This window comes from Gracilinanus agilis, chromosome 5 (genome assembly GCF_016433145.1).
Source record: "Gracilinanus agilis isolate LMUSP501 chromosome 5, AgileGrace, whole genome shotgun sequence".
Taxonomy (NCBI): domain Eukaryota; kingdom Metazoa; phylum Chordata; class Mammalia; order Didelphimorphia; family Didelphidae; genus Gracilinanus; species Gracilinanus agilis.
The window spans coordinates 207,229,247-207,255,917 of record NC_058134.1 but is presented as its reverse complement, the minus strand read 5'-3'; the positions used below and the strand labels follow the sequence as shown (position 1 = coordinate 207,255,917).

At 34.9% G+C, this 26,671-nt stretch overlaps 1 protein-coding gene across 1 annotated transcript in view; it reads right to left on the bottom strand.

Annotated features, from left to right (window-relative positions):
• The window catches only part of ADIPOR2 (adiponectin receptor 2), an 87,580-nt gene that overhangs the window by 30,932 nt on the left and 29,977 nt on the right, over positions 1 to 26,671 (bottom strand). Inside the window, exons 2-3 of the mRNA XM_044678428.1 lie at positions 21,496 to 21,757; positions 6,439 to 6,558 (exon numbers count right to left, since the gene is read on the bottom strand). Of these exons, the coding sequence (XP_044534363.1) occupies positions 6,439 to 6,558; positions 21,496 to 21,669 (294 nt within the window). The 5' untranslated portion in view covers positions 21,670 to 21,757. The remainder of the gene's footprint in view (positions 1 to 6,438; positions 6,559 to 21,495; positions 21,758 to 26,671) is intronic.

Sequence of the window (26,671 nt, the reverse complement as noted above, 5' to 3'; positions counted from 1 at the left end):
AGTTTTTCATTCAGTTTGTGGAAGTGGGCATCAGAATGGTTGTACCCTCTAAGTTTTTATGAATCTCTAAGGGACAAAACTGTGCAAACACAAAATTCCTGTTTTGCTCAGGATATTCCTGTTTTGCTTATTATATCAATTGCACTGGAACAAATCTGCATTTTCAAAACAAGTGTTATAACAAAAGTGACTATGTTTTATTGCAAATTAACACTTTGTTCTTATTTTTTCACAAGGATTTATTTTCTCCTAATCCCACTGCCCCACATATTGAATATGACATTTATGTGTATATATGTATACTACATATGCACATATGCACACACAAAATATACAAAATCCAGTAAAACAAAGTCCTTTATTAGTTAAGTCTAAAACTTATGTCTCGTTCTGTATTTTAAGACCATCATCTCTCTTACCAGGCGATGGATAGCCTACTTCATCTTCAGTCTTCTAGAATTATGTTTTGTCATTTAAGGATCAGAGTTCCAAAGTCTTTTCAAAGTTCTTTTTCTTGAGTCAGGCCTAGAGATGGGAGGTCCTAGGTTCAAATCTGGCTTCAGACACTTCATAGGCATGTGACCCTGGGCAAATCACTTAACCCCCATTGCCTAGCCCTGACCATTCTTCGGCCTTAGAACCAATATACAGTATTGGTTCTAAGACAGAAGGTAAGGATAAAAAGCAAATAAATAAAAAGTTCTTTTTCTTTATAATATAGTTTTTATTATATTTCTTTTTCTAATATTGAATTATTTTATAGTCTGTTTCTTGTTTTGTTCATGTATCTTATTTCCTCTTCAAATGCTATGAATTCCCCTTTTTCACTTTTTATATAAACTTTAAAATAAGATTTTTTAAATGAAATTAGCTGTTTGTCTATTTTCTTTGTGTTTCAATTAACTAGATCCTAGATTTATCAGTTTAATGGTTTTTTCCTACATTATTTCAATAATTTCTTCTATTTTCTAGAAATTCTACTTCATTTTTGTTTAGCTAGGTTTATGTTAGTTTCATGCCCAATTTATTTTTTTTCACTCTTTTGCTAATTTCCTCTAATTGCTTCAGCTGCAACCCAGTTTTAGTATATTGTCTCATTATAATTCTCTTAGACAAACTTTTCTATTATTTCTATAATTTGATCTTAATTATGTTTAGCCTTAAATTAAATTTAAATTAGTCTTAAAAAATTAAGTTATACCTTCAAAAACTATTTATTTAATATAATCTGTATTAAAATGTCATCAGTAAATGATCAATCTAGTATTTATTTTACCATTTTGTTGGTGGTGTTTTTATGCCCCAACAAAGTTAATTGAAGTTTAAAATGCATGTTAAAAGAGATATGTAAATTGTCTGTTCTCATTCAGTAACTGTCAGGGATATATCATTTGTAATTTTTCTAAAATCCTACTTAGGTTATCAACTTTTTCTACTGTTCATGTTTTGGTTAGATTTGTCTAAATCTGAAAGAGTACATTGAGATCTCCCACTATTATGAATTAATACATAAGAAAAATGTTATAAAATGTTATTAGTTTGTTTTATCTTAAAATAAATATTTATTGAGAGATGACAAAAACACAGCGTGGACTGGGTGAGAGATAAACACTGAGTTTTATTGATTTGCATTTCTTTTATTACTAGTAATTTGTAGAATTCTTTCCTAAAGCTGCTAATAATTTGCAATTCTTCTTTTTAGAAATATTTGTTCATATGATTTAACCATTTACCTGCTAGAAAATGACCATTGTTCTTATAGTTTTCTTTTAGTTGTCTATATATCTTGGATGTCATGTCCTCATTAGAAATAGCTAATTAAAAAAGCTTTCTCCAGTAAACTTTCACTTCTTATTCTAGCTGCACTATCTTTTTATGAAAAGGCTTTTCAAATTCATAAATATGGTCTGATTTTCTAATATTTAAATAATCATATCATTACTCACTTTGAATTTAAGATGTTATTCTAAATATAATTTCTGCCAGATTTTTCTAGTTTCTTCAGCAGTTCTTAACAAATAGAGAATTCTATCTTAGAAAATTTACATTTTTGGATTTATTTAACAATGAGTTATTGAATTCAGTCCTTGTCTAGTATGTCTTATTAATCTTTATTTCTATTTTAACCACTACCAAATTTTTTTTAATATTTCTGCTATATAATATAGATTTGAAACCTAAAAATGCTATTCCTGACACATCTATCCAGTTTTTCTCTTGCTACCTAGGTCTTTTGTTCCTCTAAATAAATTTTGTTGCCATTTTGCCTAGAGTTGTATAAAATAAGCCTTTGATGGTTTGTCATAGCCCTCTATTTGTAGATAGCTTTTAAAATAATGTCATTTTTATTATATTTGTACCAACCAACCATAATTACGGAATATTATTTAAGTTGGTCTTTATTTCTTTTAAAAGTATATTGTGTAATTTTATCTATATAAATAAGTGTTTTGGTATTTTAGTTTTCAAATATTTTAGGTATCCTGAAGTTATCTTAAATGAGACTTCTTTATTACTGACTTATAAATGTCAAATATATATTTAGTTTTTATTCTACATATATTTCCATCATAAAAATGCTGTTTGATTTTTATAGGTTAAGCTCAACTAGTTTCTATGCAGATTTCCTAAGATTTTGTAACTATCATGTTATCATCAAATAGGTACAGTTTTGATTTCTCTTTGTCTATCTTTTTGTCTTTAATTCCTTGCTCTTATTTTACTGCTACTGCTAATATTTCTAGAACAAGGTCAAAATGTAGTGGGGAAAAGAGGGCATCATTGTTTATTCCTAATTTTAATTAGGAAGGCTAGTGTTTTTCCACTGACAGATGCTTTTTATCATATTAAGGAAAAAATCTAAATCACATGATAGTGTCTTGATGAAGCCATGCTAGTTCTTTATAATCACTGCTTCCTTTTATAGATATTCACTAACAATTTCTTCAATGATCTAACCTATAATTTTCATAGCAATGGAAGCCAAACTCACTGGACTGTAATTTACAGATTCTGCTTTCTTCCCTTTTTTGATGAGAACAAGTCTTCCTTTTCCAGTAATGCAGTACCTCTCCCATGCATTCACCACTAAGAGTGGCTAGGCAATGATATTCAAATTCATTGTTTTTTTCAATACCCAGGGGCACAGATCATCTAGACCAGGTGCCTTGTTTTTTACAATATCCTTATCAATTTAAGTATAAATTTTCTGATGGTAGGGATTGTGTTTCTGCCTCTCTTTGTAACCCCAGCACTTAGCACAGTGCCAGGCACATAGGAAGTGCTTAATAAATGAATACTGACCAACTGTTAGCCTTTTTTTTTCCTGTAATTTCCAATGCGATGGTCATTCTCCTTGACAAAAACAGAAGCAAAATTAAGAATTAAGCAGGTCTGCCTCCTGAATGTCATCAGTTATCATCATCCCATCCACTCGAAGCAGCTGTTTTATCCCTTCTTTGAGCCTTTTCTTTCCCTTGATGCACCTTCAAAAATAATTTTCCCTACCACTGATTCTGAACTGTAACTAAGGTGTAAGTCACATTCATTTATGAATGAATGGAAAAAAATTGTTTGACTCTTGCTACTTGCCAAGGAGCTATGTGGAGGGGAAATAAACATAAATATTAAAAATATATATAAAAATGTTTCTGTCCTCAAGGAGCACTGTATTACACTAGGGACTAATAATATATATAAGGGAGTGGTAGCCAAGGAAGAATGTTTGGGTAGAAGAAATCAGAGGAATGATGAGTAGGATCATTTTGGGCTCAACTGACAAGTCCTTTCCAGAAGCAATGATAGTATATTGATTTAACTACTGTTCTTTGAGCAAGAGGTGGAAAGCTGGCGATATACATACCAGGTATGTACATATGCCTAGAGTCTAGAGCTAGATAAGTGCATTTGCACTGGCTGACTTCAATCACCTACCCAAAGGTAGTGGTTCCAAAATAAAGTTAGCTGTCACCCAGAGCATGATCTAAAAACCATTCTTAGTTACTTGTCCTTGCTTCCACCTCCTGTCTATATCTTTTAAAAATCTAAGCTGATTTGTGATGACGTACCTCTGTATCAATCTCTTCAGGAAACTCACTTTTTTCTTTCTTCCTCATTAATACCTTTTTTTTAATTTTAATTTAATACCTTTTACTTCCTCAGAATTTCATTCTTGAAATGTTCTCATCCCTCTTGAACTAACTTTCCTTATAAAATTTTAATCCATTAGACCTTCCCCTGAATTCTGTTTTCTAAAAATCTAGGGTTCATGTTATTCTCTATCTTGCATTTATCTTCTTCTCTATCATTAATTCTGCCTATGCTAATTCAATTTCTTTTTCTTGCTTTATTGATATAAGCTATAGCACTACTATTCAGTTCAGTGTACTACAATTGTCATTTGAAATTTATTCCCCACTTATTTCCAGATTTCTAATTTCTTGAGGCTAGAAAGTAATCCCACAGATCTTCTACTCATCATGTAATTTATAAGGCCCAGGCAGATGAACTAATCTGAATAATAAGGCCATTCAATTTATGAAATAAATAAGACTAGAATCCAGAGTTGCTTTTAGTCGTGTTCTTTTATTATAAAGCACTGCTTCACTAACTTAGTTTAGAGTAAACAAATGCTCCATTTACTCTCCCCATTGGCTGATAAGAACTTCACTTATTGTTTTCAGCCAAGCTAAAAAGACTTCTACCTCTAATGTCTCAAATGATCTATAAATTTTTGATCCCCATAAACTAGAAACTCAGTTGTACAATTTTAGGACTATTCAGAAACCTCTAACTTCCTTCTTGAAAGAGAAATATGTCTGTCAAGTATTTTTGTTTCAGGACAGGAATCACTAAAAAGTATCATCTTGCATAGCTTTTGCCCAGTAACAAAACAAATTTCAAACTTCCTAAAGATCTATTTGGAAAAAATGCTAAAATTATTTTCCCAGGATTCTAATTAAACAATTAATTGCTGGCAGAAAACTGTTATGTGCATTTAAAAAAAATCTGATCATCCTAGACCAGTGTTGGCTAACATTTCCAAGATCATGCCCAAACTGCAACTTCAAACTGCCTGTAGAGCCCCTTGCAATACCTCAGGCAGCAGAGGAAGGAAGTGCCCACATTCGGTAGCTAGACAGAGGGGTGGTGCTTACAAAAATGTCCTCAGGCACTGTGGAGAGGGGGACCAGAGCAACCCTATTCATGCCACCCAGCACCCATGCCACAGTTTCGCCAACACAGTCCTAGGCTCTTTTTATTTTTTTTTAATTAAATTAAATTTCCAGCTAAATATAATCTCTCCCAACTCCCTTTCCCCACCCATTGAAAAAAAAAAAACAAGAAAACAAATCTCTGTTACAAGCATGTACCTAGAGAAGAAAAATAAACTCCTACATTGGCTATATCCAAAAAAGTATATTAATCTATTACTTCTCTTTCAGGGAGTTAGTAGAGTGTTTTGTTATGAATCTCATGGAATTACGGTTGGTCATTGGGTTAATTAAAGTTCCTAAGTATTTCAAAGATACTTTACACAATATAGTTATTATATAAGTTGATCTCCTTATTCTGCTCATTAACTCTCAAGTATTCCCAGGTTCTCCATAACCATCACTTCTTATAACATGATACTATTCTACAACATTCATATACTTGATCAGTTATTTCACAATTGATGGGCATCCCCTCAGTTAGGGGGTCTTTCCATCTTTCTGTGAACTCTCTGAAGTTGAGATCTAAGTTATCTTTAAGCTATATCTCCCAAAGGCTTTTCTTCACACTGATATGAACAAGAGAACTTCAGAACTTCTAGTGTCTCATAATATCTGAACTAAAGAACTTCTCTTTCAATATGATCAAGTTTTGGCTATTTTTAGTTATAAAGATATATACCCCAAAAGAGGATCTGATTAAGAACCAAAAGAACAATAAAAGAAACAAAAAGTTTTAGAGCCAAGAATCTTGAAGATAATCAGGTTGGTTTGGAAGTGATGGCTTCTCCTAGCAACTGAATCAAACACACCGGATGGGCACAAAAAGATGAAAAATTCTATTCAAACAGCAGCAAAAGTTCTGAGGGAAAAAAAATAAAAAAGAAAAACTGTTTCCATATTCAGGTCCTTTGACAGAAAAGACTCTAAAGAGGCTCTTACTTGGGCATTCTAAAGCTCTTTGAGTTCAGACATTATCCACCATCCCAAACTGTTTGGTTTTATTTCACCTGAATGCTTAGTTGGATATATGAACATATAATGGAAAGATTTATTTCCAAGTCAAAACAACTTTGATACAACCTTTAATAAAGGTGCTAGAGGTAAATGCACATACTATACTCTGAAATGGATCGGTAGATCCCCCAATCTATGAAAGACAAAGATTACCACTGAGTAAATACAAAAGTTGGGATATTTAAAGAGCAAGAAATTTCGATCTTACCTTACACACAAATTCCTCCATTCTTTCCATGGCATGGTGAGCTTGTAAAAGGGGGGACATGGCCATAAATCCCTCATCTTCCTGAGATTGTCCATGATTGCAGTCATGCTCCTCAGACTTCTGCAAAACAATCAGAAAAAAAAAATCCTTTTGATTTCTTCAGTCATTAATAGACTGGAAATAAAATTTAACAGAAAAACCAATAACGGGTCCTTCTACCATGTTCAAAATAAAGCAATAGACCTCAATCATAACCCAAATGAATGAAGTAAATTTATTTAAAAATTTGCAGTTCATCAGAATCATGACCCTGGAAAATAAGAAAAGAAAAAACAGGTCTTCTATTCTTCCTGAGTAAAAAAAATGTAATAGTTTGGTCATAATATAACTAAATACCCTTAGAGTTCTTTTAGTAGAAATTTTGTAGCATGTAAATTAAGGAATAACAGTAACAGAAGTATATACAAGTCCAAAGCAAAGAAATATACTCACTATCAATCTGAAATATAGGGAATTTGTTGAAAGGACATAAATTTCCCTGGGTAGCTACAATATTACCAAACTCTGGGTGTTCTGTAATAATAAGTGAAGTTTAAATTGTAACATAATTCAGGGCAGGTAGACAGCCCAGTGGATAGAGAGCAAGGCCTGGTGGTGGCAGATTCTGGCTTCAAATATGGCCTCCAACACTTGCTGTGTGACCCTGGGCAAGTCACTTAACTCCCATGCTGGCCCTTTCCACTCTTCTGCCTTGGAATCAAACCACAATATCAATTCTAAGACAGAAGGTAAAGGTTTTAAAAAATTGTAACATAACACGCTTTTAGAGAAGTTAAATTTTAACAAAGCATGGTTTTAGAGAGTAGGCTTCTAGAATTTCTTTGCTCCTGCCAAGAACAGGTTTGAAACCAAACCAAAACAGATTGTTCTGCCAATGTTACATCTGATATTGACACACCTAGATCATGATAAGCTTATTAATGGAGAAACACTGGGTTGACAGTTCTGAAAAACTATTGTATTGAAATAAGTTTTGGGAAATAGTTACATTACACATGAATTATTTTTAGGTAAACCTTTTTTAAATGTTCTTGCTGATTTCTCTTCATAAATTCTTACAAGCTTCCTATATGCATACACTCTGGGTGTATATGTATATGTATATGTATATGTATATGTATATGTATATGTATATGTATATGTATATGTATATGTATATGTATATGTATATGTATACTACTTTCTTCTTTCAATAAACTAAAATAAAATCAAATAAATCATTTCAAGGACTGTCTCCACATAGTTTATTTCAAGCAATCTAACAACATTTATTAAATGTCTACTATGTGCTAGGCATTGTGCTAACTACTGAAGATACAAAATGAAGCAAAAGACAGTCCCTGCCCTCAAGAGACTATGTACATAATAAATTATATTCAGGATAAATGGGAAATAATTAACAGACAGAAAGTAGAAGAATTAAGAAGAACTGGGAAAGGCTTCCTGTAGAAGACGGAATTTCATTTGGGATATGAAAGAAGCCTGGGAAGCCAAGAGGCAGAGATGAAGATTGAAAGAGCATTACAGGCATAGGGGACAACCAGAGAAATAGAGTGGTTCTTTCTTGGAACATCAAAGAAGCCTTGAAGACACACAAAATATATTTCCATATTAACCATGTTGCAAACACACACACATATGTGTAAAAATAAAGTGAAAAAAATTATGCTTCACTCAAAAAAATCAATCAATCCTATCTATAAAAGAGAATACTTTTTTTCATCCTAAGTCATTTGGAATTATCTTGGATCACTGTCTTGCTCACAATAGTAAAGTTTTTCACACTTGATTATTATACAATATTGCTGTTGATATGTACAATGTTCTGATTCTGCTCACTTCACTGTGCATTAATTCATGTCTTTCCAGTTTTTTTTAAAAATCACCCTCCTTGTCATTTCTTATAGCATATTAGTATTCCATCACAATCATTTAACACAGCTTGTTCAGTCATTGTCCAATTGATGTTCACTCCCTCAATTTTCAACTCTTTGCCACCACAAAAAAAAATTGCTATAAATATTTTTGTACAAATAGGTTCTTTCCCTTTATCTTTGATCCCTTTGGAATACAGATTTAGTAGTGGTATTACTGGGTCAAAAGAGCATGCAGCTTTACAGTCTTTTTACATTTCCAATTTGCTTTCCAGAATCAATTGGGGAATGACTTAAATTCTTATAAATTTGACTCAGTACTATACTTGAGAAAATGATACTTTTATTAGAGAAATTTGCTGTAAGTCTTTTCAATTATGATTATTATATATTTCCCTCCATTTCTATTTTTTTGCATTTATTGTTCTGTCAACTGTCTAGATTTAAATGATGAAAAATGTTAATAATGCAGATAAAACTTATGTACAGCACATTTTTTGGGGGGAAGCTAATTGTTAAACATTTACCCACAGGCTTGTATCCCATTAAGAGTGATGCAAGGCAAGGGGCAGCTGGGTAGCTAAGTGGATTGAGAGTCAGGCCTAGAGACGGGAGGTCCTAGGTTCAAATCTGGTTTCAGACTCTTCCCAGCTGTGTGACCCTGGGCAAGTCACTTGACCCCCATTGCCCACCCTTACCACTCTTCCACCAAAGAACCAATACACAGAAGTTAAGGGTTTAAAAAAAAAATATATATATATATATATTAAAAAAAAAAAAAAAGAGTGATGAGGCAGACCTGTCCCTATTAAGTTGGTAGCTGCCTATACAGTAGGACCCTAATTCACAGTTTTGCTTTCAGTGGTTTCATTAATCAGTCAACCCAAAGCACTGGATCCAGGTCCACCCAAGAAGCACTGCAAGATCCACTGTGGCAGTGGCAGTGTCTCCTCTGCTTCCCACTTCACTTTCTTTTTAGGGTTTTTTTTATTTGGTGAGTGGGGTGGGAGGCCTCAGAGTACCTTAGACAAGGGGAAGGGATGAGGGAAGCATATAATACATATTTAGGGGTCAGGAGGTGTTCACTTATATCCATGGTTTCAGCCATTCAAAGTAGGTCTTGGAATGTATCCCCTGCAGAAACAAAGGCCCTACTCTTTTTTACTCAGTTTAATTAATCTTTTAATTAATTATGATATACTTTATATCACAGAACCTTGAGCAACATTCCCAACATTACCACCAATCAAGGTTAAGGAAATGGAGCAAAAATCAACAAGCATCAGTGTAGAAAATGGATTAAAAGAGGGAAGGGACTGATGTTAGGGATAACAAGAGACTTATAGTAGGCCAAGGATAAGAAGATGTGAACTAAAGGTAGGATAAGATTGATTTGAAAAAATAAGGAAGTGGTATAACAGAGATGAAGTGGAAACAATTCATATCACTTCACACATTGTATGGTATAGCTGTCCTGGCCTGTTTGCAATTCTTCACATTTCAAACTTCATTTTTGGATTCTATGACTTTTCAATGACTCTCCCCTGTGCCTGGAATACCTTCAAGCATCAACTAACATGCCACCAAAGGTCTTTCCTGGTTTTCCTTACCCCAAGTTTCTCCTCTAAGGTTAATTTCCATCTACTCTGCATTTATATATAATGTCCTCTCTCTTATTACAATGCAAGTTACTTCAGGACAAGGACTGTTTTTACTTTTTCTTTGTATTCCCAGCATTTAACACATATTAAATAGTAAGCTTAATAAAATTTTGTTGACTGATAAATGACACCCAACTTGGACCCTGCCCCTTAGATTATAAAATTACTTTTTTTTTTTCACTACAGGACAAGGCAAGAATGACTAATAATACATACTTCCTATAAATGATATAGAAAAGGTTCCAACAGAAGGGCATAATTAATTCAGACATTTATCTCATCAATGTACTCTCTACTTCAGGCAAAGTAAAAATGGACTACTTGACTTCCCACCTATAAGAATACTGTCTTCTGGGTACAAGTCTCTTACCTCTGTATCTTTAATTTCCTATTCTTGACTGTTCTTCCCAGCCCATTTCCATCACTACCAGATAAAATCCTACTAATCAATTCTTCAAAAAGATCCAGATCAAATACAAAAAGTTAATAAATGCTGTTAACTGATTAATTTAACCTTCTTCAAAAAGAGTGGCATATGAAGAAGAATGCTAGATTTGTAATCAGAGAACTTCATATTAGCTCCAAATTTTAACTCTGTCACTTCTTTGACATTCGGCAAGTCACAACCTCTTGGTTTCCTCATCTATTAAATTAGCAGCCTAGACTATAGATGAGCCTTTCAGCTCTAAGTTTATGACTAAGACTGTCCTGCTAGAGCAATAAGAAATGAAATGACCACTACTCTACACTCTGCACTTATTATAATCCAATAGAATATTCTTAGAACCCCTACTTTTCTTCAAAGTTTAACTCAAATATAACTTCCTACATGAGACTTTTCCTTCCTTTGCCTCTCTGCCACACCCAATTACCTGACATTGTGGCATATAGGTGGTGCAGTGGATAGAGGGATGGGGCAGGAGTCAGGAAGACCTGAGTTCAAATCCCATCTCATACATTTGCTAATTGTGTAATCCTGAGCAAGTTACTTAACCTCTTTGTCTCCATTTCCTCAATTGTAAAATGGAGATAATAACAGTACCTGCCCACTAGAGTTATTATGAGAATAAATAATATTCATAAATTACTTAGCACAGTGCCTAGCACAAAGTAGACCCTTGATCCCTTCCCTTCCTCAATTACTTTGTATTAACTTTGTACATACCTCTTGTACATCTTTTTTCCCCTCACTCCCATTCTCAATGGAATATAAGTTCCTTAAGAACAGGGACCATTTCATTTTTGTCTCTGTATTTCCAATACCTACCACAAGGCCTATCATTTATTAATCACCAAACTAACAAGCAGTTATAGTAAGCTACACATTGGGTGAAAAAAAAAACAAATTAGAAAGACAGTCCCTGCATTCAAGGCACTTATATTTTATTGGGAAGACAAGCCATAAAAAGGAGATGGAATATAAAGGAGAGAAACCTGCCCAAAGCAAGGCTGTGGTTAAATATTTTAAGTCCAAAAAATAAACAAGGCATGAATAAGATGAAGTATGCCTGGAAAGGCCTCTATCAAATAGTAGTATAATATCTGGGAAGGGTTTATGTAGAAGGTGGTACCAGAGCTGAATTCTGAAGAAAACTAGGATTCTGAGAATAAAAGGTAAAGAAGGAACAACATGTGGGACAGCCAGTAGAAAGTGTCATTTGGCTGGTCCACAGTTTGGGAAAGGAAAATGAATACTTAGTAAGGTTCAAAAGGCAAATTGGTGGTTTTGATTATATTAAATTAAAAAGTTTTGTACAAACAAAAACAATGTAGTCAAAATCAGAAGGGAAACAACAAATTGGGAAAAAATCTTTATAACGAAAAACTCTGACGGGGTCTACTTACTCAAATATACAAGGAGTTAAAGCAATTGTATAAAAAAATCAAGCCATTCCCCAATTGATAAATGGGCAAGAGACATGAATAGGCAATTTTCAGGTAAAGAAATCAAAAGTATCAATAAGCACATGAGAAAGTGTTTTAAATCTCTAATAATTAGAGAAATGCAAATCAAAACAACTCTGAGGTATCACCTCACACCTAGCAGATTGGCTAAAATGAAAGAAGGGGAGAGTAATGAATGTTGGAGGGGATGTGGCAAAATTGGGACATTAATGCATTGCTGGTGGAGTTGTGAACTGATCCAGCCATTCTGGCTGGCAATTTGGAATCATGCTCAAAGGGCTATAAAAGACTGCCTGCCCTTTGATCCAGCCATACCATTGTTGGGTCTGTACCCCAAAGAGATCATAGATAAACAGACTTGTACGAAAATATTTATAGCTGCGCTTTTTGTGGTGGCAACAAATTGGAAAAGGAGGGTATGTCCTTCAATTGGGGAATGGCTGAACAAACTGTGGTATATGCGGGTGATGGAATACTATTGTGCTAAAAGGAATAACAAACTGGAGAAGTTCCAGGCGAACTGGAGAGACCTCCGGGAACTGATGCAGAGCGAAAGAAGCAGAGCCAGAAGAACATTGTACACAGAGACTGATATACTGTGGTAAAATCGAATGTAATGGGCTTCTGTACCAGCAACAATGCAATGACCCAGGACAGCTCTGAGGGATTTATGGTAAAGAACGCAACCTACATTCAGAGGAAGGACTGCAGGAGAGGAAACATATAAGAAAAACAACTGCTTGAACGTATGGATCGGGGTGGACATGATTGAGGGTGTGGACTCGAAACTACCACACCAATGCAACTACCAACAATTTGGAAATTGGTCTTGATCAAGGACACATGACAAAACTAGTGGAAATGTGCATCAGCCATGGGTGAGGGGAGTGCGGGGGGCGAAGGGGAAAGGAGGAGCATGAATCATGTAACCATGTTAAAAATGAATATTAATAAATGTTTAAAAAAAAAAGGCAAATTGGTGCCAAGTTGTTAAGGGTTTTAATATATTTGGTCCTAAAAGTAACAATGAGAGACAAGGGAGTGACAAGGTAAGAAAGGGCCTTTAGGGTAGTTATATTAAGGACAGATTAGAGATAGTAAAGAATTGAAGGCAGGGAGACAAGTTAGGAGCCTACTACAAAAGTCAAGCCAAAAGATGAAAACCTGAACTAAGACTGTGATTATTAGAGTTCAGAGAAGATCATCAATATAAAGAGACATCCTGAAGCTAGACATGACATAACAAGTACTTGTTGCTTGTTTGCTTACTGTGGTGATTATTATGTATTCTGTGTTGGAGTGCATGTATCATTCCTCTTTCCTACTAGAAACACAGATCCATAAGCATTCAGAGACCCTGTTTTACCTCTTTATATCTTCCTGAGCTCATAGCACAGTGATCCTCTGCATAAATAAATGTTTCAAGTACTATGCCCAAAGGGCTATAAAACTGTACATATCCTTTGACATAGCAATATCACTTCTAGGTCTGTCCCAAAAAAGATAAAAGAAAAGGGGAAAGGACATATATATTCAAAAATATTTAAAGTAGTTCTTTTTGTGGTGGCAAAGTTGATGCCCATCATGTGAATATATAATTATGATAAAATACTATTGTGCTATATAAAATGATGAGCAGGATGGTTTCAAAAAACTTGAGAAGCCATATATAAAATGATGCAAAGTGACAGAACCAGAACACTGTATGCAGTATCAGCAACATTATAATGATTATCAACTGTGAAAGACATAGTTACTCTGATCAATACAATGATTCAAGACAATTCCAAAGGACTCATGCAAAAAGTTGATCTCCATCTCCAAAAAGAGAACTGAGTGCAGATTGAAGCATGTTTTTTTCACTTTCTTTTTCTTGCTTTTTTTTAAAACAATAATGGCTAATAAATAGGTTTGCATGAATTCGTGGACAAAAGGGACAGGAGAGCATTTGGTACTCAAAATTTTAAAAATTGATGTAAAGAAATTTTAATAAATAAATGTTTCAAATAAAAGCAATGTAAAAGGGTGGGGGTGGGGTCAAAGTTTCCTTTGCCTAATAACAAAATGAAATGCCTTATATTATTACCTATTACAAGTATTAGAAAAAGGCCAAGTCTTTTCTCTACCAATATCCTCTGGAAACCTGTCTTTCCTCTTCAGGAGTACATTCAATCTAATCCCTTTTAGGGACCTTGTTACTATCCTTTACTCTTTCAATTTTTCCAATAGCTCAGCATCTCAGTATTCCTTTCTATACCAACCCCCTTTCTTTCATCCTATTTTCATTCAAAATTGTTCCCCCTCCAAGATCTCAAAACTCTGAAATTCCCTTCTCTCATAATATTCTATCCTCCCAGTTCTTCATCTCACTTCTAAATCTAATCAAAATTACTTTGAATAGATTTCACATTTAATTATGTGTATACTTTCCTCAAAAGAATATCACTATCCCCCATATTCCTTTGTAAGCTCCTTGAGGAATAAGGACTTCCATTTTTTTCCCCCTCATATCCCTCATAGCTAGCATAGTGCCTGGCATATAGTATCAATTTAATAAATAAATGTTTGTTGACCTGACTTACTCATCCTCACTTCTATTTCTTAGTATTCTCCTAGTTTATCACCCCTAATCTGCCCCAGAATCATTAAAACTTAAAACTGGAAGGAATCCAAGAGGTGATCTTGCCTAAAATAATTCTCCATTACTATCTATCCATAAGTGATCACCATATCTTTTGCCTGAAGTTCAATACCTCCTGAGACAGCCCATTCCATTTTAGATAATTCTACTCATTCAGAATTTTTCCTAACTTCATCTTCTCTACAACTTCTACCCACTGCTCCAAGTTGTACCCTCTACATCAAATCTAATCCCTTTTCCACATGACAGCCCTTCAAATATTTAAAGATAACTATCATATAAAGTATAATGTTAAGGGAACCTCCCAAGGAACACAAAGGGGAAAAGTCAGCATACCTAGTAGTGTTTTCTTTATGGAAATATTTTTCGGATTCTATGGACATGATTCCCACTGGCCATTAATTAAAAAATTGAAAAGACTCAGTTAAATGTCCTGATAGTTTTAAGTTTCTATTTCTAAATTCTACCGAGACTAGCTAAAGCAAACACAGTTTGGTTTCTTAGTTTAAATTTGAGGGTCAAGTTTGAAGTGATTTAATATTTTCCTTTATCATATCTTAACTCCCTAATACTCGTGAAAATTGATATTGATTTACTTAATTTTGCAAGTCAGAACTGTCTTGAAAAGGTTAAAATAAGTTAAATCTTATTTTAAATACAACTGGTCAATTATTTCATTTCAGTTCAGTAAGTATGGTGAATCATGCAGCATTCAGAAGGAAAGCAATTTGGTATAGTTGATAGGTTGATAGGGTCAGCCTTAAGACTCATTTCTCAACACCATGTCACCCCATGCAAGTAACATAGCCTCCTAATGCTCTAAACAAAGACTGGAAATTGCAAAGAGAAGGTACCAACTGCTGTAGAAGGAAGATTGCTCACTAGATGTTCCCTATCCAAAAGAACCAATAGTTCATTACCTATCTTTATCACATTATAGTTTAACATATGGAACAACAAAAATAGAATTTGGTCCTGCTTTCAAGAAACTTATAAGAAGCAAGACACATACATCAATACCTAAAATACTAATTAAAATGGAATAAGTATTATAGAAAAGGTTCAGGCAAAATGCTTTGAGAATATCAAAGACAGAGACATTTCTAGCTGGGAGAACCCAGAGTTATCCTGGGAATGACATTCGAGTTATGAAGTGATTTTTGTAAAGAGAAAAGGGTTTTTTTTTAGTTTGTTTTTTGGTCAATGGAAATAACACTAAATTTGAAGTCAGAAGACGTGGTTGAGCTCCTTTCAGTTTTAAATCTATGATCTATATCTGTGTTGGCAAACCTATGGCACATGTGCCAGACAAAGCTGTTCTCTTCCCCCTCTCCAAGTATACCTGAGGACATTTCTCACATGACCCAACCCTCTGCTCAGCCGCCCAATGGGAACACTTCCTCCCTCCCCTGTCTGGGGTAAGGGGGGCGGCTCACATGTGGCATGAGGGTGCAGTTTGGATACTCAAGTCTCTAAAAGGTTTGCCATCACTGATCTATAATCTATGAAATCGTATGATAATAAATTCAAAATATCATATGATTCTAATATTTAAAAAACAATGTATGCCTGTATTTGAAATAGCAGGGTATCAAAAAAAGCCCTCCCTTATCTCCACAGTAAAGATTTGTCCCACTAGGAATGTATCAATCTCAAGACATTTCCATCACCCATTGAATAACCTACTTAACTGTGTAATTGGACATAAACCCTAGAAAAAATTGACAAGAAACTACTAAAACTATAAAATATTATTATGTCATACGGTTAATTTGTTTTGTTTTGTTTTTTTTATTTATTTGTATTTCTAAAATAAAGGACCAAAACACACTTGGGAAAAAATTACATTAATCTAAAAAGAAAGCCAATTACAGTAAGTAATATTTATACAAAATAAAATGAATCTGAGCTTAATAATCATATACTAGGGAAAGGTTAAGTAATGCAAAACATTACAGTATAGCATGCAAATTTCTTGCTTTTAACTGTCCATATATTTCTGCTTTATGGAATTAAAATCCTACTTAAAAAACAAAATCCCAAATTTCTCAGACCTTCTCAGATTACAAAGATTAATGCTTCACAGGGTCAACCTTCATCTTGTATTCAGTTTTTAAAAGTCTCTTTGTTTGTCTACCTTGTACTACAGCCACACTATATAGAAATATCTGCAAAGGGGAAAAGGAAGTGAGCATAAAAAAGAAATAATTCAGGGGCAGCTGGGTAGCTCAGTGGATTGAGAGTCAGGCCTAGAGACGGGAGGTCCTAGGTTCAAATCTGGCCTCAGACACTTCCCAGCTGTGTGACCCTGGGCAAGTCACTTGACCCCCATTGCCCACCCTTACTACTCTTCCACCTATGATTCAATACACAGAAGTTAAGGGTTTAAACCAAAAATAAAAAGAAATAATTCCCAGGTACTTAAAGAGCTCATTAATTCTCAACACAACCATCTCACAAATTAGGCTCTGTTCAATGATTAGTACAAATGTACAAAATATTTAACAGATACAAGTACTTTATCTACCAGGATGATCTTTTTTTTTTTGAAACAGCTTTATTTATTTAGGAAAAATAGAGAATTAGATGTTCAAACTTGTCTGACATGAACTACCTGTGTAATCTTTTTTTTTTTTTTTTAAATTTTAAACCCTTAACTTCTGTGTATTGACTTATAGGTGGAAGAGTGGTAAGGGTAGGCAATGGGGATCAAGTGACTTGCCCAGGGTCACACAGCTGGGAAGTGTCTGAGGCTGGATTTGAACCTAGGACCTCCGGTCTCTAGGCCTGGCTCTCAATCCACTGAGCTACCCAGCTGCCCCCTACCTGTGTAATCTTGAGCCTAAACTTCTTTATGTGTAAAGTTCAATATTAATACTTTAACTGCATACTTTAAAGGGTTGCTATAAAGAAAGCACTTTGCAAACCTTATAGAATAGCCTTGGCAAACCTTTTCATGATTGTATGCCCAAAGTAAAACAACAAGCTCCCCCACCCCCCTAATTTCCCCAGACAGCAGAGGAAGGAAGTGCTCAGATTTAGTTGTTGGGCAGAGGGGTGGGGCATGCGAAAAATGTCCTTGGACACAGTGGAGAAGGGGAACAGAACAGCCCCCTCTGGCATGCTGGGGCATGTGTGCCATACCTTTGCCAACATAGTTACAGAACTATCTAAATTTAATGCTTAAAAATTCATTATTAATTTGGGTGGGCCCCAGGGCCTTATATGTAAAATAAGAGTTAAGCTACATGATCTTTAACATCCCTTCCAGCTGTAAAGTTTTAGTATCTTAACTTGTTCCATTTCATTGAGAAACGAACCTAATACAACTCTGTTTTAGGAATGAGCACACCCTTATTCTTCTTCAATCTTCCCAGAAAATATAATTGTCAAAATAAAAGCAAATCTCCCTTCTTTTGTGGGAGGTAAGAGACCAAGAGTATGGAGTATTCGGCTTATAGTTATCACTATTCCTGAAATAAAGATACAAAACTATTTTTCCTTAGAAGGTATCATTGAATTAAATTAAATACCTACATAGTCTCTCCTCAAAAAATCCTCACTTGATCTTTCCATCCCCACCAACTATCATCCCATATTTCTTCTGCCCACTGTGACTAAACTCCTTAAGAAGGTCATCTCTAATAGATCTCCACTATCCTCTCACTCTCTTCCAAGTCCTTACAATCTGGCTTCCAACCTCATCATTCCACCAAATTACCAATGATCTCAAAATTTTCAAATCCAATGGCCTTTTCTCAATCCTCATTCTTCTTTACCTCTCCAAAGCATTTGACACTGTTGATCACCATCTTCTCCTTTATACTTTCTTTCCCCTAGATTTTCAGGAAACAATTCTCCCGGTCCTCCTATTTATCTGATTATTCTTCCATTTTACCCATGTCCATTAATCATAAGGTCTTACACTGCTATGTCCAAAACATAACTCATTATCTCTTCCTCTAAGAACTCCCCCACCTCCTATCCCCCTCTACTGTCAAAGACAATACCACATTCTTCTAGTCCTTCAGGCTCAAAATCTCAGTGTCATGCTTGACTCCTGACTCTCATTCCTCCATCCAAGTTATGTCAAGGCCAAAAGATTTTATCTTTGTAATAACAGCACTCTCATATACACTCTATTTTGTCCTGATACTGCCACCACCCTCATATTGGGCCTTATCATCTCACCCTTGGATTACTGCAATAGCCTGCTGGTACATTTGCCTGTCACGGGTCTTTCCCTGCTCCGATTCACCCTCCATTCTGCTGCCAAAGTGACTTTCCTACAAGACGTAATTTTATCATTTTGGGTTTTTTTTTAATGTCTTAAAAAAACATTCCATAGTTTTTGTTATCCATTGCTTTCCTCAGCATACCATACTCATTTATTCTTTGCTATGTAGCCTTACTTTTATCTTTTTCTTAACTTTTTTTATATGTTAATTGGTAATTTCCCTGAACTCATTTTCCCATAAAATCTTACTCCACAAGACTGTACTTATTCTGTTTTTTAACCTGTGAATATCTCCTTCCCTGAATATAGCATTCACATTAGTGCTTTCTCCTCTAAGATTATCTTTCATCTACTCCCTCTTTATCTTTTCATGTTTTCCTCCCCCTTTATAATATGAAGTCCTTGAAGACAAGAACTGCTTTTGTCTTTCTTTGTATCCCCTATTCTGGCCCAGTACTTGGCACACAATAAGCACTTATTGCTTAATGACTAATTGACCAGGACAGTAATTTTCTAGTGAGTTTTCAGGCTCCAATCTCTTCCCTCTCCAATCCATCTTCCACAAAGCAACTGAACTGATATTTGATTGGTCAAAAGGTTCATAAGTCAACTCTAGGTCATGAGTCTTTTAAAAAGCTACTGTTCCCAGCAATACCACTATTGAGTCTATATTCCAAAAAGGTCAGAGGATAAAGGAAAAGGACCTATCTGTACCAGAATATTTTTTGCAGTTCTTTTTGTAAGACATTCAAAGAGAGATGTTCTATAGGCAGTTGGAAAAGAAAAACTGAATCTTGGGAGAGATAAAACCTGGAGATATAGTTTTGGAAGTCATTTGCATTAAGGTGAAAGCTGAAGCCAATAGAGGGTATAATCTGACCAAAGGAGAATGTATAACGAATAGAAAAAAAGGGAGGAAAATACCTACCTGAATGGGTTGGAAAGATAAGGAGTCAGTAAAGGGGACAGAAATCAAAAAAGCAGAAGCAGTAAAATGTGATGTCAATGAGCTCAACAGAGGAGAAAAATGACTAGAAGTAATTACCAGAAAATTAAAAGGAAAAAATGACCAAGATGGTCAGAGAGTAAAAAGTAAATGATGAGAGCTAGAGGTAGTTTATAGGGCTTAATATGGGGCTTGAAGAGAATAGAAAAGATCTGAAACATCTACTGTGGAAAACTTGGGAATGGGAATCCATAAAAAGGTGAGGAAAAGATTACAAGGACTCAACTGAAGTTACGTACTATAAATGTGAAGTGGGTAAAATTAGACCAGTTTTGTGGTTTTATTCTATACGGCTTCTCAAATAAGGCTTAACAAGTGGAATGAGGACAATGAATGAGTTTACATGGGATGAATATTAGCAGTTCAGGAACAAATCAAGATCAGGGAAACAACAGATTCTAGGATAGTAGTTGATAAAGTATTAAAGTAGTTGACAATAGGTTCAGGTCTGGAAATTAAAAGATAAGTGAAGCCAGAATGGGCAAGTGCAGATGAACAGAAAGTTAAAAAATCATAAAGAATAGGTTTGGTATTAAGGAGAGAGATTTACACATGAAGAAGCCATATACCTAAGGAAGAATGTAGCATAGTGTACAACATATAGTGGCTGCTTGATTAATATTTGCTGAATAGAATTTTACTCAGCACAACAAACAGAATGTAAAAGTAACAGAATACCTCAGACTAACTTGCAGTTATCAACTGACTTTCACTTGTGATTCTATGATATAAGAAACACCAGACACCACAACAGCAAAGGCAACACAATACAGTTTTAATAGAAGAGTGCCTGAAAGAAAAGAGACCTGAGCTGTTCTAACATATGCTATAAAGTAACTTTGCTTTTATTTCTCCACTATTACAATGGAGGATGGAGAGTATGGCTAATTCACAGGCATAATGCACTGACACTTAATAAATGTTTAATGATTAAATGAAATCATTTGGATAAAACACTGAGTTTCTTGAAAGATGACAAATAGACAAAAACTAATAATGTTATTTTCAATTTAGCACTAACATGGATTTTGACATAAAAACTTTGCTAAAAAGGTAAAAGAAAGTGGGGCAGCTGGGTGGCTCAGAGGATTGAGAGCCAGGCCCAGAGACAGGAGGTCCTGGGTTCAGATCTTGCCTGAGGCACTTCCTAGCTGTGTGGCCCTGGGCAAGTCATTTAAGCCCCATCACCTAGCCCTTACCATTCTTCTGCCTTGCAGCCAATACACAGTATTGATTCTAAGATGGAAGTGAGGGTTTTATTTTTTAAGTCTATATGAACATCATAACCAATGGACAAAACAGGAAGGTTAGTTAACTATGAAAAAATATTTTTATCTTCAATGTGCCCAACCAGCTTTAAATTTTAGATTCTAATATGCCTTAGTTCATCATGATATGAGTTCAGATTCAGCATTCAACACACTGGACAACCATGTGGTCTTCATTTCCACCTTTTATAGAGAAACTGAAAACGTCTTCAAAAAGGACCTACAGAAGGTATTATAATGTCTAAGCCAGTTAATAAGATACTAACCTTAAATCTTCCTTCCCTGAAAAACTGACAATTATATGGCTTCCTTTCTACAAACAAAGCCATAATCATTTTTTAAATGATCATCTTATAAGATCCCATCTGCCATTTTAATTGCAACCCTTCTGTGTCACCTACTTACATTTTTGAAGTGGGAACAGGGAATAGATGCCGCTAAATCGGGCCCCAAGTCTTCTCCTTGGTGGTTATCATTATGACCTTTTCCTGAAACATCAGATTGGTAACCTTTTCTGAGCCGAGTAACTGGCTCCGGAGTACTGTTGCACCCCGATACGAGATCTGCTGTTTCGTTCATGGGATACACCAAGGTCTTTTTTTGCAAAAATGTTTCTTTGTCTATTCCCTCTTCAGGGAGGATGTTCTCTCAAAATAGTTGTGTAGTCCTAAGGAAAAGAAAAATAAATAAAATTTAGAAGCAAAAACTGTTTAATGAAAGCCAAAAAAGAAAATAAAGACAAACACAAACAAAGAATTTGTGAAAATTAAAATGAGATGGGAATTTATTCATAGCATCAAGACAGGTATAACAATGAAATCTTGGAATATTTCAGGGTAACTAAATATTACAATTACTTCCTAAATACTTCTGTATTGTGGTATAGTCAGAAAAGTGCTAGATTTAGAGTCAGAAAAGCTAAATTAGAATCCCAATTTTGACTATTTATTACTATCAGTTACTTAACCTCCATAAATCTGTTTCTTCACATTAAAAAAAAGGTGAGAAGAGAATAAACATAATTGTGATAACTTTATTTTAAGTTTATTGTAAACAAAAGGCTCTGAAAATCTGAAAGTATTACAGAAATAGAATTATTATGAATCACCAAAATCCTTTAACAATATAAAGATTAAGTGAGTGAAAGCATTTATTTTTGAAAACAAAATACTTTGCATTTATTACCTCTCCTCCCACTAATGACCCACCCAAATTGAACAGTAAAGCAAAATGCTTATAATAAATATTTATAGTGCAGGAAAACAAATCCCCTCACAGACCATTTAAAAAATTTATTTCTTATTCTGCATTTGAGCCTGTCATCCCTCTAGCAGGAGGTAGGTGGCATAATTCACTGTCTGACCTCTGGACTCTTACTATATGACTGAATTAATCAAATTTAGTAAAATGAAAGCATTTATCGAGAACTTACTACATGCCAATTACTCTGATAGGTGTGCTGAGGACATAAATACAAAAACAAAAATAATCCCTGCCCTCAAGGTTACAGTCTAATAATGAAGCAGCTTCTTCTCCCCTCTGATTGGAGGGTTAGAGGATGGAATACTGAACTCCTACTTTATATAGAGGATAGATATTAGACTTCCAGCTTACTCCACTTCCTATTTGTAGCTCCCTCCTTGTTTCAATTCTACATAAGAAGATATCCCTTGGCAGAATACCTTCTAATGTCACCTTTTTCTCTTCTCCTTTCTAAGCTTCTTTTAGTTTGTTGTCTGCTCCCATTAGATTGTAAACTCCTTGAGGTCAGGAAATGCCTTTCTTTTTCTTATTTGACACAGCACTTATTAGCATAGTGTACACAATAGGCACTTAGTATTAATTAAACTGAACACATAGGGAAATGGTGACCAGAGAGGGTGCTTTAGTAAAGAAAGTTATAGGGATAGTGAATAGGGTCACAGAAAAGTAGATCTGACATCATAAAATAAATACCTGCCTAATGGCCCCATTTTGGACCAAAGAGAGAAAAATTATGCCCATCTTTGGGGAACTCTAAAAAAATCATGATATTACAATTAGTTTTCAAAGTGGTATCCCTGCCTCAAGTTTCTCCCCACTCCAATCATCCTTTACTTAGTGAATATGTAATCACACTATACAATAAAATCCACTAATTCTGTTATCTTCCAGATCAAATATAACCCCTTTATTTAGCATTTAAAGCTCTTCACAACTTGGTTCCTTCCTATTTTTAACAACCTTATATTCTACTCTTCTTGTCTTCTACAATCCAGCTGTACTGTCCTACTTGCTGTTCCTCACACATAACACTCCATCCGCCATCTCTGTGTCTCTATACTGACTCCATCTCTAGAATGTTTTCCTCCTAATCTGATTCTTAGAATCCAGTGCTTCATTTAGGACATAGCTCAATTGTCACTTTCTCCAGGGAGGTTTTCCTAGTATCCCTCAAGTTATTCAGCTAGTGACAATCATTCTAACTATTCTATATTTATACTAATTGTTCTGATTTATAGACATTTTCTTCCCCATGACAATATGCTCCTTGAGGTCACAGACTGGACTTGCTATCTCTAAGCATCCCCCAGGATTAGTACAAAGCCTGGTACATGATCAGCTCTTAATAAATGCATGTTGGTTGAGAGATAGGCAAATGTAATAAGAATGTTACTGTGCTATATGTGATAAGCAAGATAAAATTCAGAAGGGAAAACAAACTAATATAACAAAGTAAGCAAAACCAAGAAAACAATGTAAATAATATCAACAATATTAAATGGAATAACAAATCAAATGAGACCCAGTGTTGCAAAATTATGAAAGCTTAGCCCCAAAAGAAGAGCTATAAGGAGTTATTTCCCCCCACCACTTCTTTAGAAATAAAGGACCATGGATGCAAACTATGTATATAGTTTCACACTTTTTGATGCTCACTAACTTTTCAGAAATTTATTTTCTTCCTCTTTTTTATTATTCATTACAAGAGATGGCTCTTTGGAAAAGGATGGTATAAAAGAAATGTAGGTGATATAAAAATCTATTTTTAAATGCACCTTGAAAAAAAGAAATCATAAGGACAAAAGAAAAAAAATTTTAAGAATTTGTCAATAGGCAAGGTCCTCCAGCAAAGCTATTTCAAAACAAAACATTTGGTTTATTCTCTTGCTGCAAGACCCAGTGCACTAAGTAATAGAAATGGCACTAAAGAAAACAAAAGATAGACAAAAGAGCTGGATCAGATCAAGCATATATAAGAGATTCAAGCCAGAGAGAACAATTTTGAGACCCTGGGCAACAAGGCATTGATCTCATGATATTTTTTTTATTTTTTATTTTTTTTATTTTTTTTAAACCCTTAACTTCTATGTATTGGCTCCTTGGTGGAAGAGTGGTGAGGGTGGGCAATGGGGGTCAAGTGACTTGCCCAGGGTCACACAGCTGAAAAGTGTCTGAGTCCGGATTTGAACCTAGGACCTCCGGTCTCTAGGCCTGACTCTCAATCCACTGAGCTATCCAGCTGCCCCTCTCATGATATTTTAAAGATCAAAAGATAGTAGTTAGAAACAATAATAGATAGTATTACTATATACTATAGGAAAAGAACAATAGATACTGATATATCTTCTTGTTCAGTTGATCAGTCAAGTCCAACTCTTCATGACCCCATAGACCATACTTTCCATGGCATTTTCTTGGCAAAAACTTGGCAAAGTTGCTGGGATGGTTTGCCATTTCTTTCTCCAACTGATTAAGATAAACAGGGATTAAGTGAATTGCCCAGTCATATAGCTAGTAAGTATCTGATGCCAGATTTGAATTTGATTCCTAACTCCAACCCAAGCACTCTATCCACTGAGTCATCTACTTGCCTCCTAGACTTATATCTACATTCTTATAAAAAGTTTGCAATACCAATCTTCCACCTATGAGACAATACACCGAAGTACAAGGGTTTAAAAAAAAAAGTTTGCAGTAATGAAAAATATAGGTAGGTAGAAAGACAGACATAGACTGATGGATATATTAAGGAGGAGGGAGATGGGATCCTTCAAGAAAATATAAGGAAAACTATAAAACAGGGAAACATGCTAGAAAATGACAGAATTTCATGTGAAAGAGAGATTTCCTAAAGAAGGTTCATATGCTCTAGTTTTCAGATGGTATTGTCCTAATTATATGTCAAAAGCTAAGAAAAATGACAAGTCTCCTAAAATAGGACGAAACACAAGAATCTGACCTAACAATTTACACATACAAAACCAAAAATAGACTAGTGTCCCAACAAGAGACAATAAAGTAGCAACAGTAAAGTATAACGTATAGATGGGAGCCTTGGAGTTAATTAGTCCTATAGCTGCCTGGCACATTCTTTAGTAGCTTTGTGAATTTAGGGAAGTCACTTTGACTCCTACTACGCCAGATGAGAATAAAAATGGGTAGATGGAGGGGCAGCTGGGTGGCTCAGTGGATTAAGAGCCAGCCCTAGAGGTGGGAGGTCCTAGATTCAAATCTGGCCTCAGACACTTCCTAGATGTGTGACTCTGGTCAAGTCATTTGACCCCCATTGCCTAGCCCTTACCACTCATCTGCCTTGGAGCCAATACACAGTATTGATTCCAAGATGGAAGGTAAAGGTTTTTTAATAAAAATAAAAATAAAAAATGGGTAGATGCAGTTTCTTATCAAACATCTAGTCTACAACACTCCTGAGTGTATCTGGAACCAGATGAAAATACAATTGAAAAATATTAACAAAATAAATTAAAATACTACTCAGGTAATACTGCATTTTAAAACTAAAAATCAAATTATCTTTAAATGTATTTTTGTCATTATGAAAAGGAATAATTTATGATTATGTTTATTAATTCTTATTTTTAGTATTGGTTAACATGAAGCTAGTTGAGCTTCAGTTTTGGAGGGTTTTTTGGATTTTTTTTTAATTTTAAACATTTATTAATATTCATTTTTAACATGGTTACATGATTCATGCTCCTACTTTCCCCTATTCCCCCCACCCATGGCCGACACACATTTCCACTGGTTTTATCATGTGTCCTTTGATCAAGACCTATTTCCAAATTGTTGGTAGTTGCATTGGTGTGGTAGTTTCGAGTCCACATCCTCAATCATGTCCACCCCAACCCATACATTCAAGCAGTTGTTTTTCTTATATGTTTCCTCTCCTGCAGTCCTTCCTCTGAATGTAGGTAGCGTTCTTTACCATAAATCCCTCAGAATTGTCCTGAGTCATTGCATTGCTGCTGGTACAGAGGTCCATTACATTCAATTTTACCATAGTATATCAGTCTCTGTGTACAATGTTCTTCTGGCTCTGCTCCTTTCACTCTGCATCTGTTCCCGGAGGTCTCTCCAGTTCACCTGGAACTCCTCCAGTTTGTTATTCCTTTTAGCACAATAATATTCCATCACAAGCATATACCATAATTTGTTCAGCCATTCCCCAATTGAAGGACATACCCTCCTTTTCCAATTTGTTGCCACCACAAAAAGTGCAGCTATAAATATTTTCGTACAAGTCTGTTTATCTATGATCTCTTTGGGGTACAAACCCAGCAATGGTATGGCTGGATCA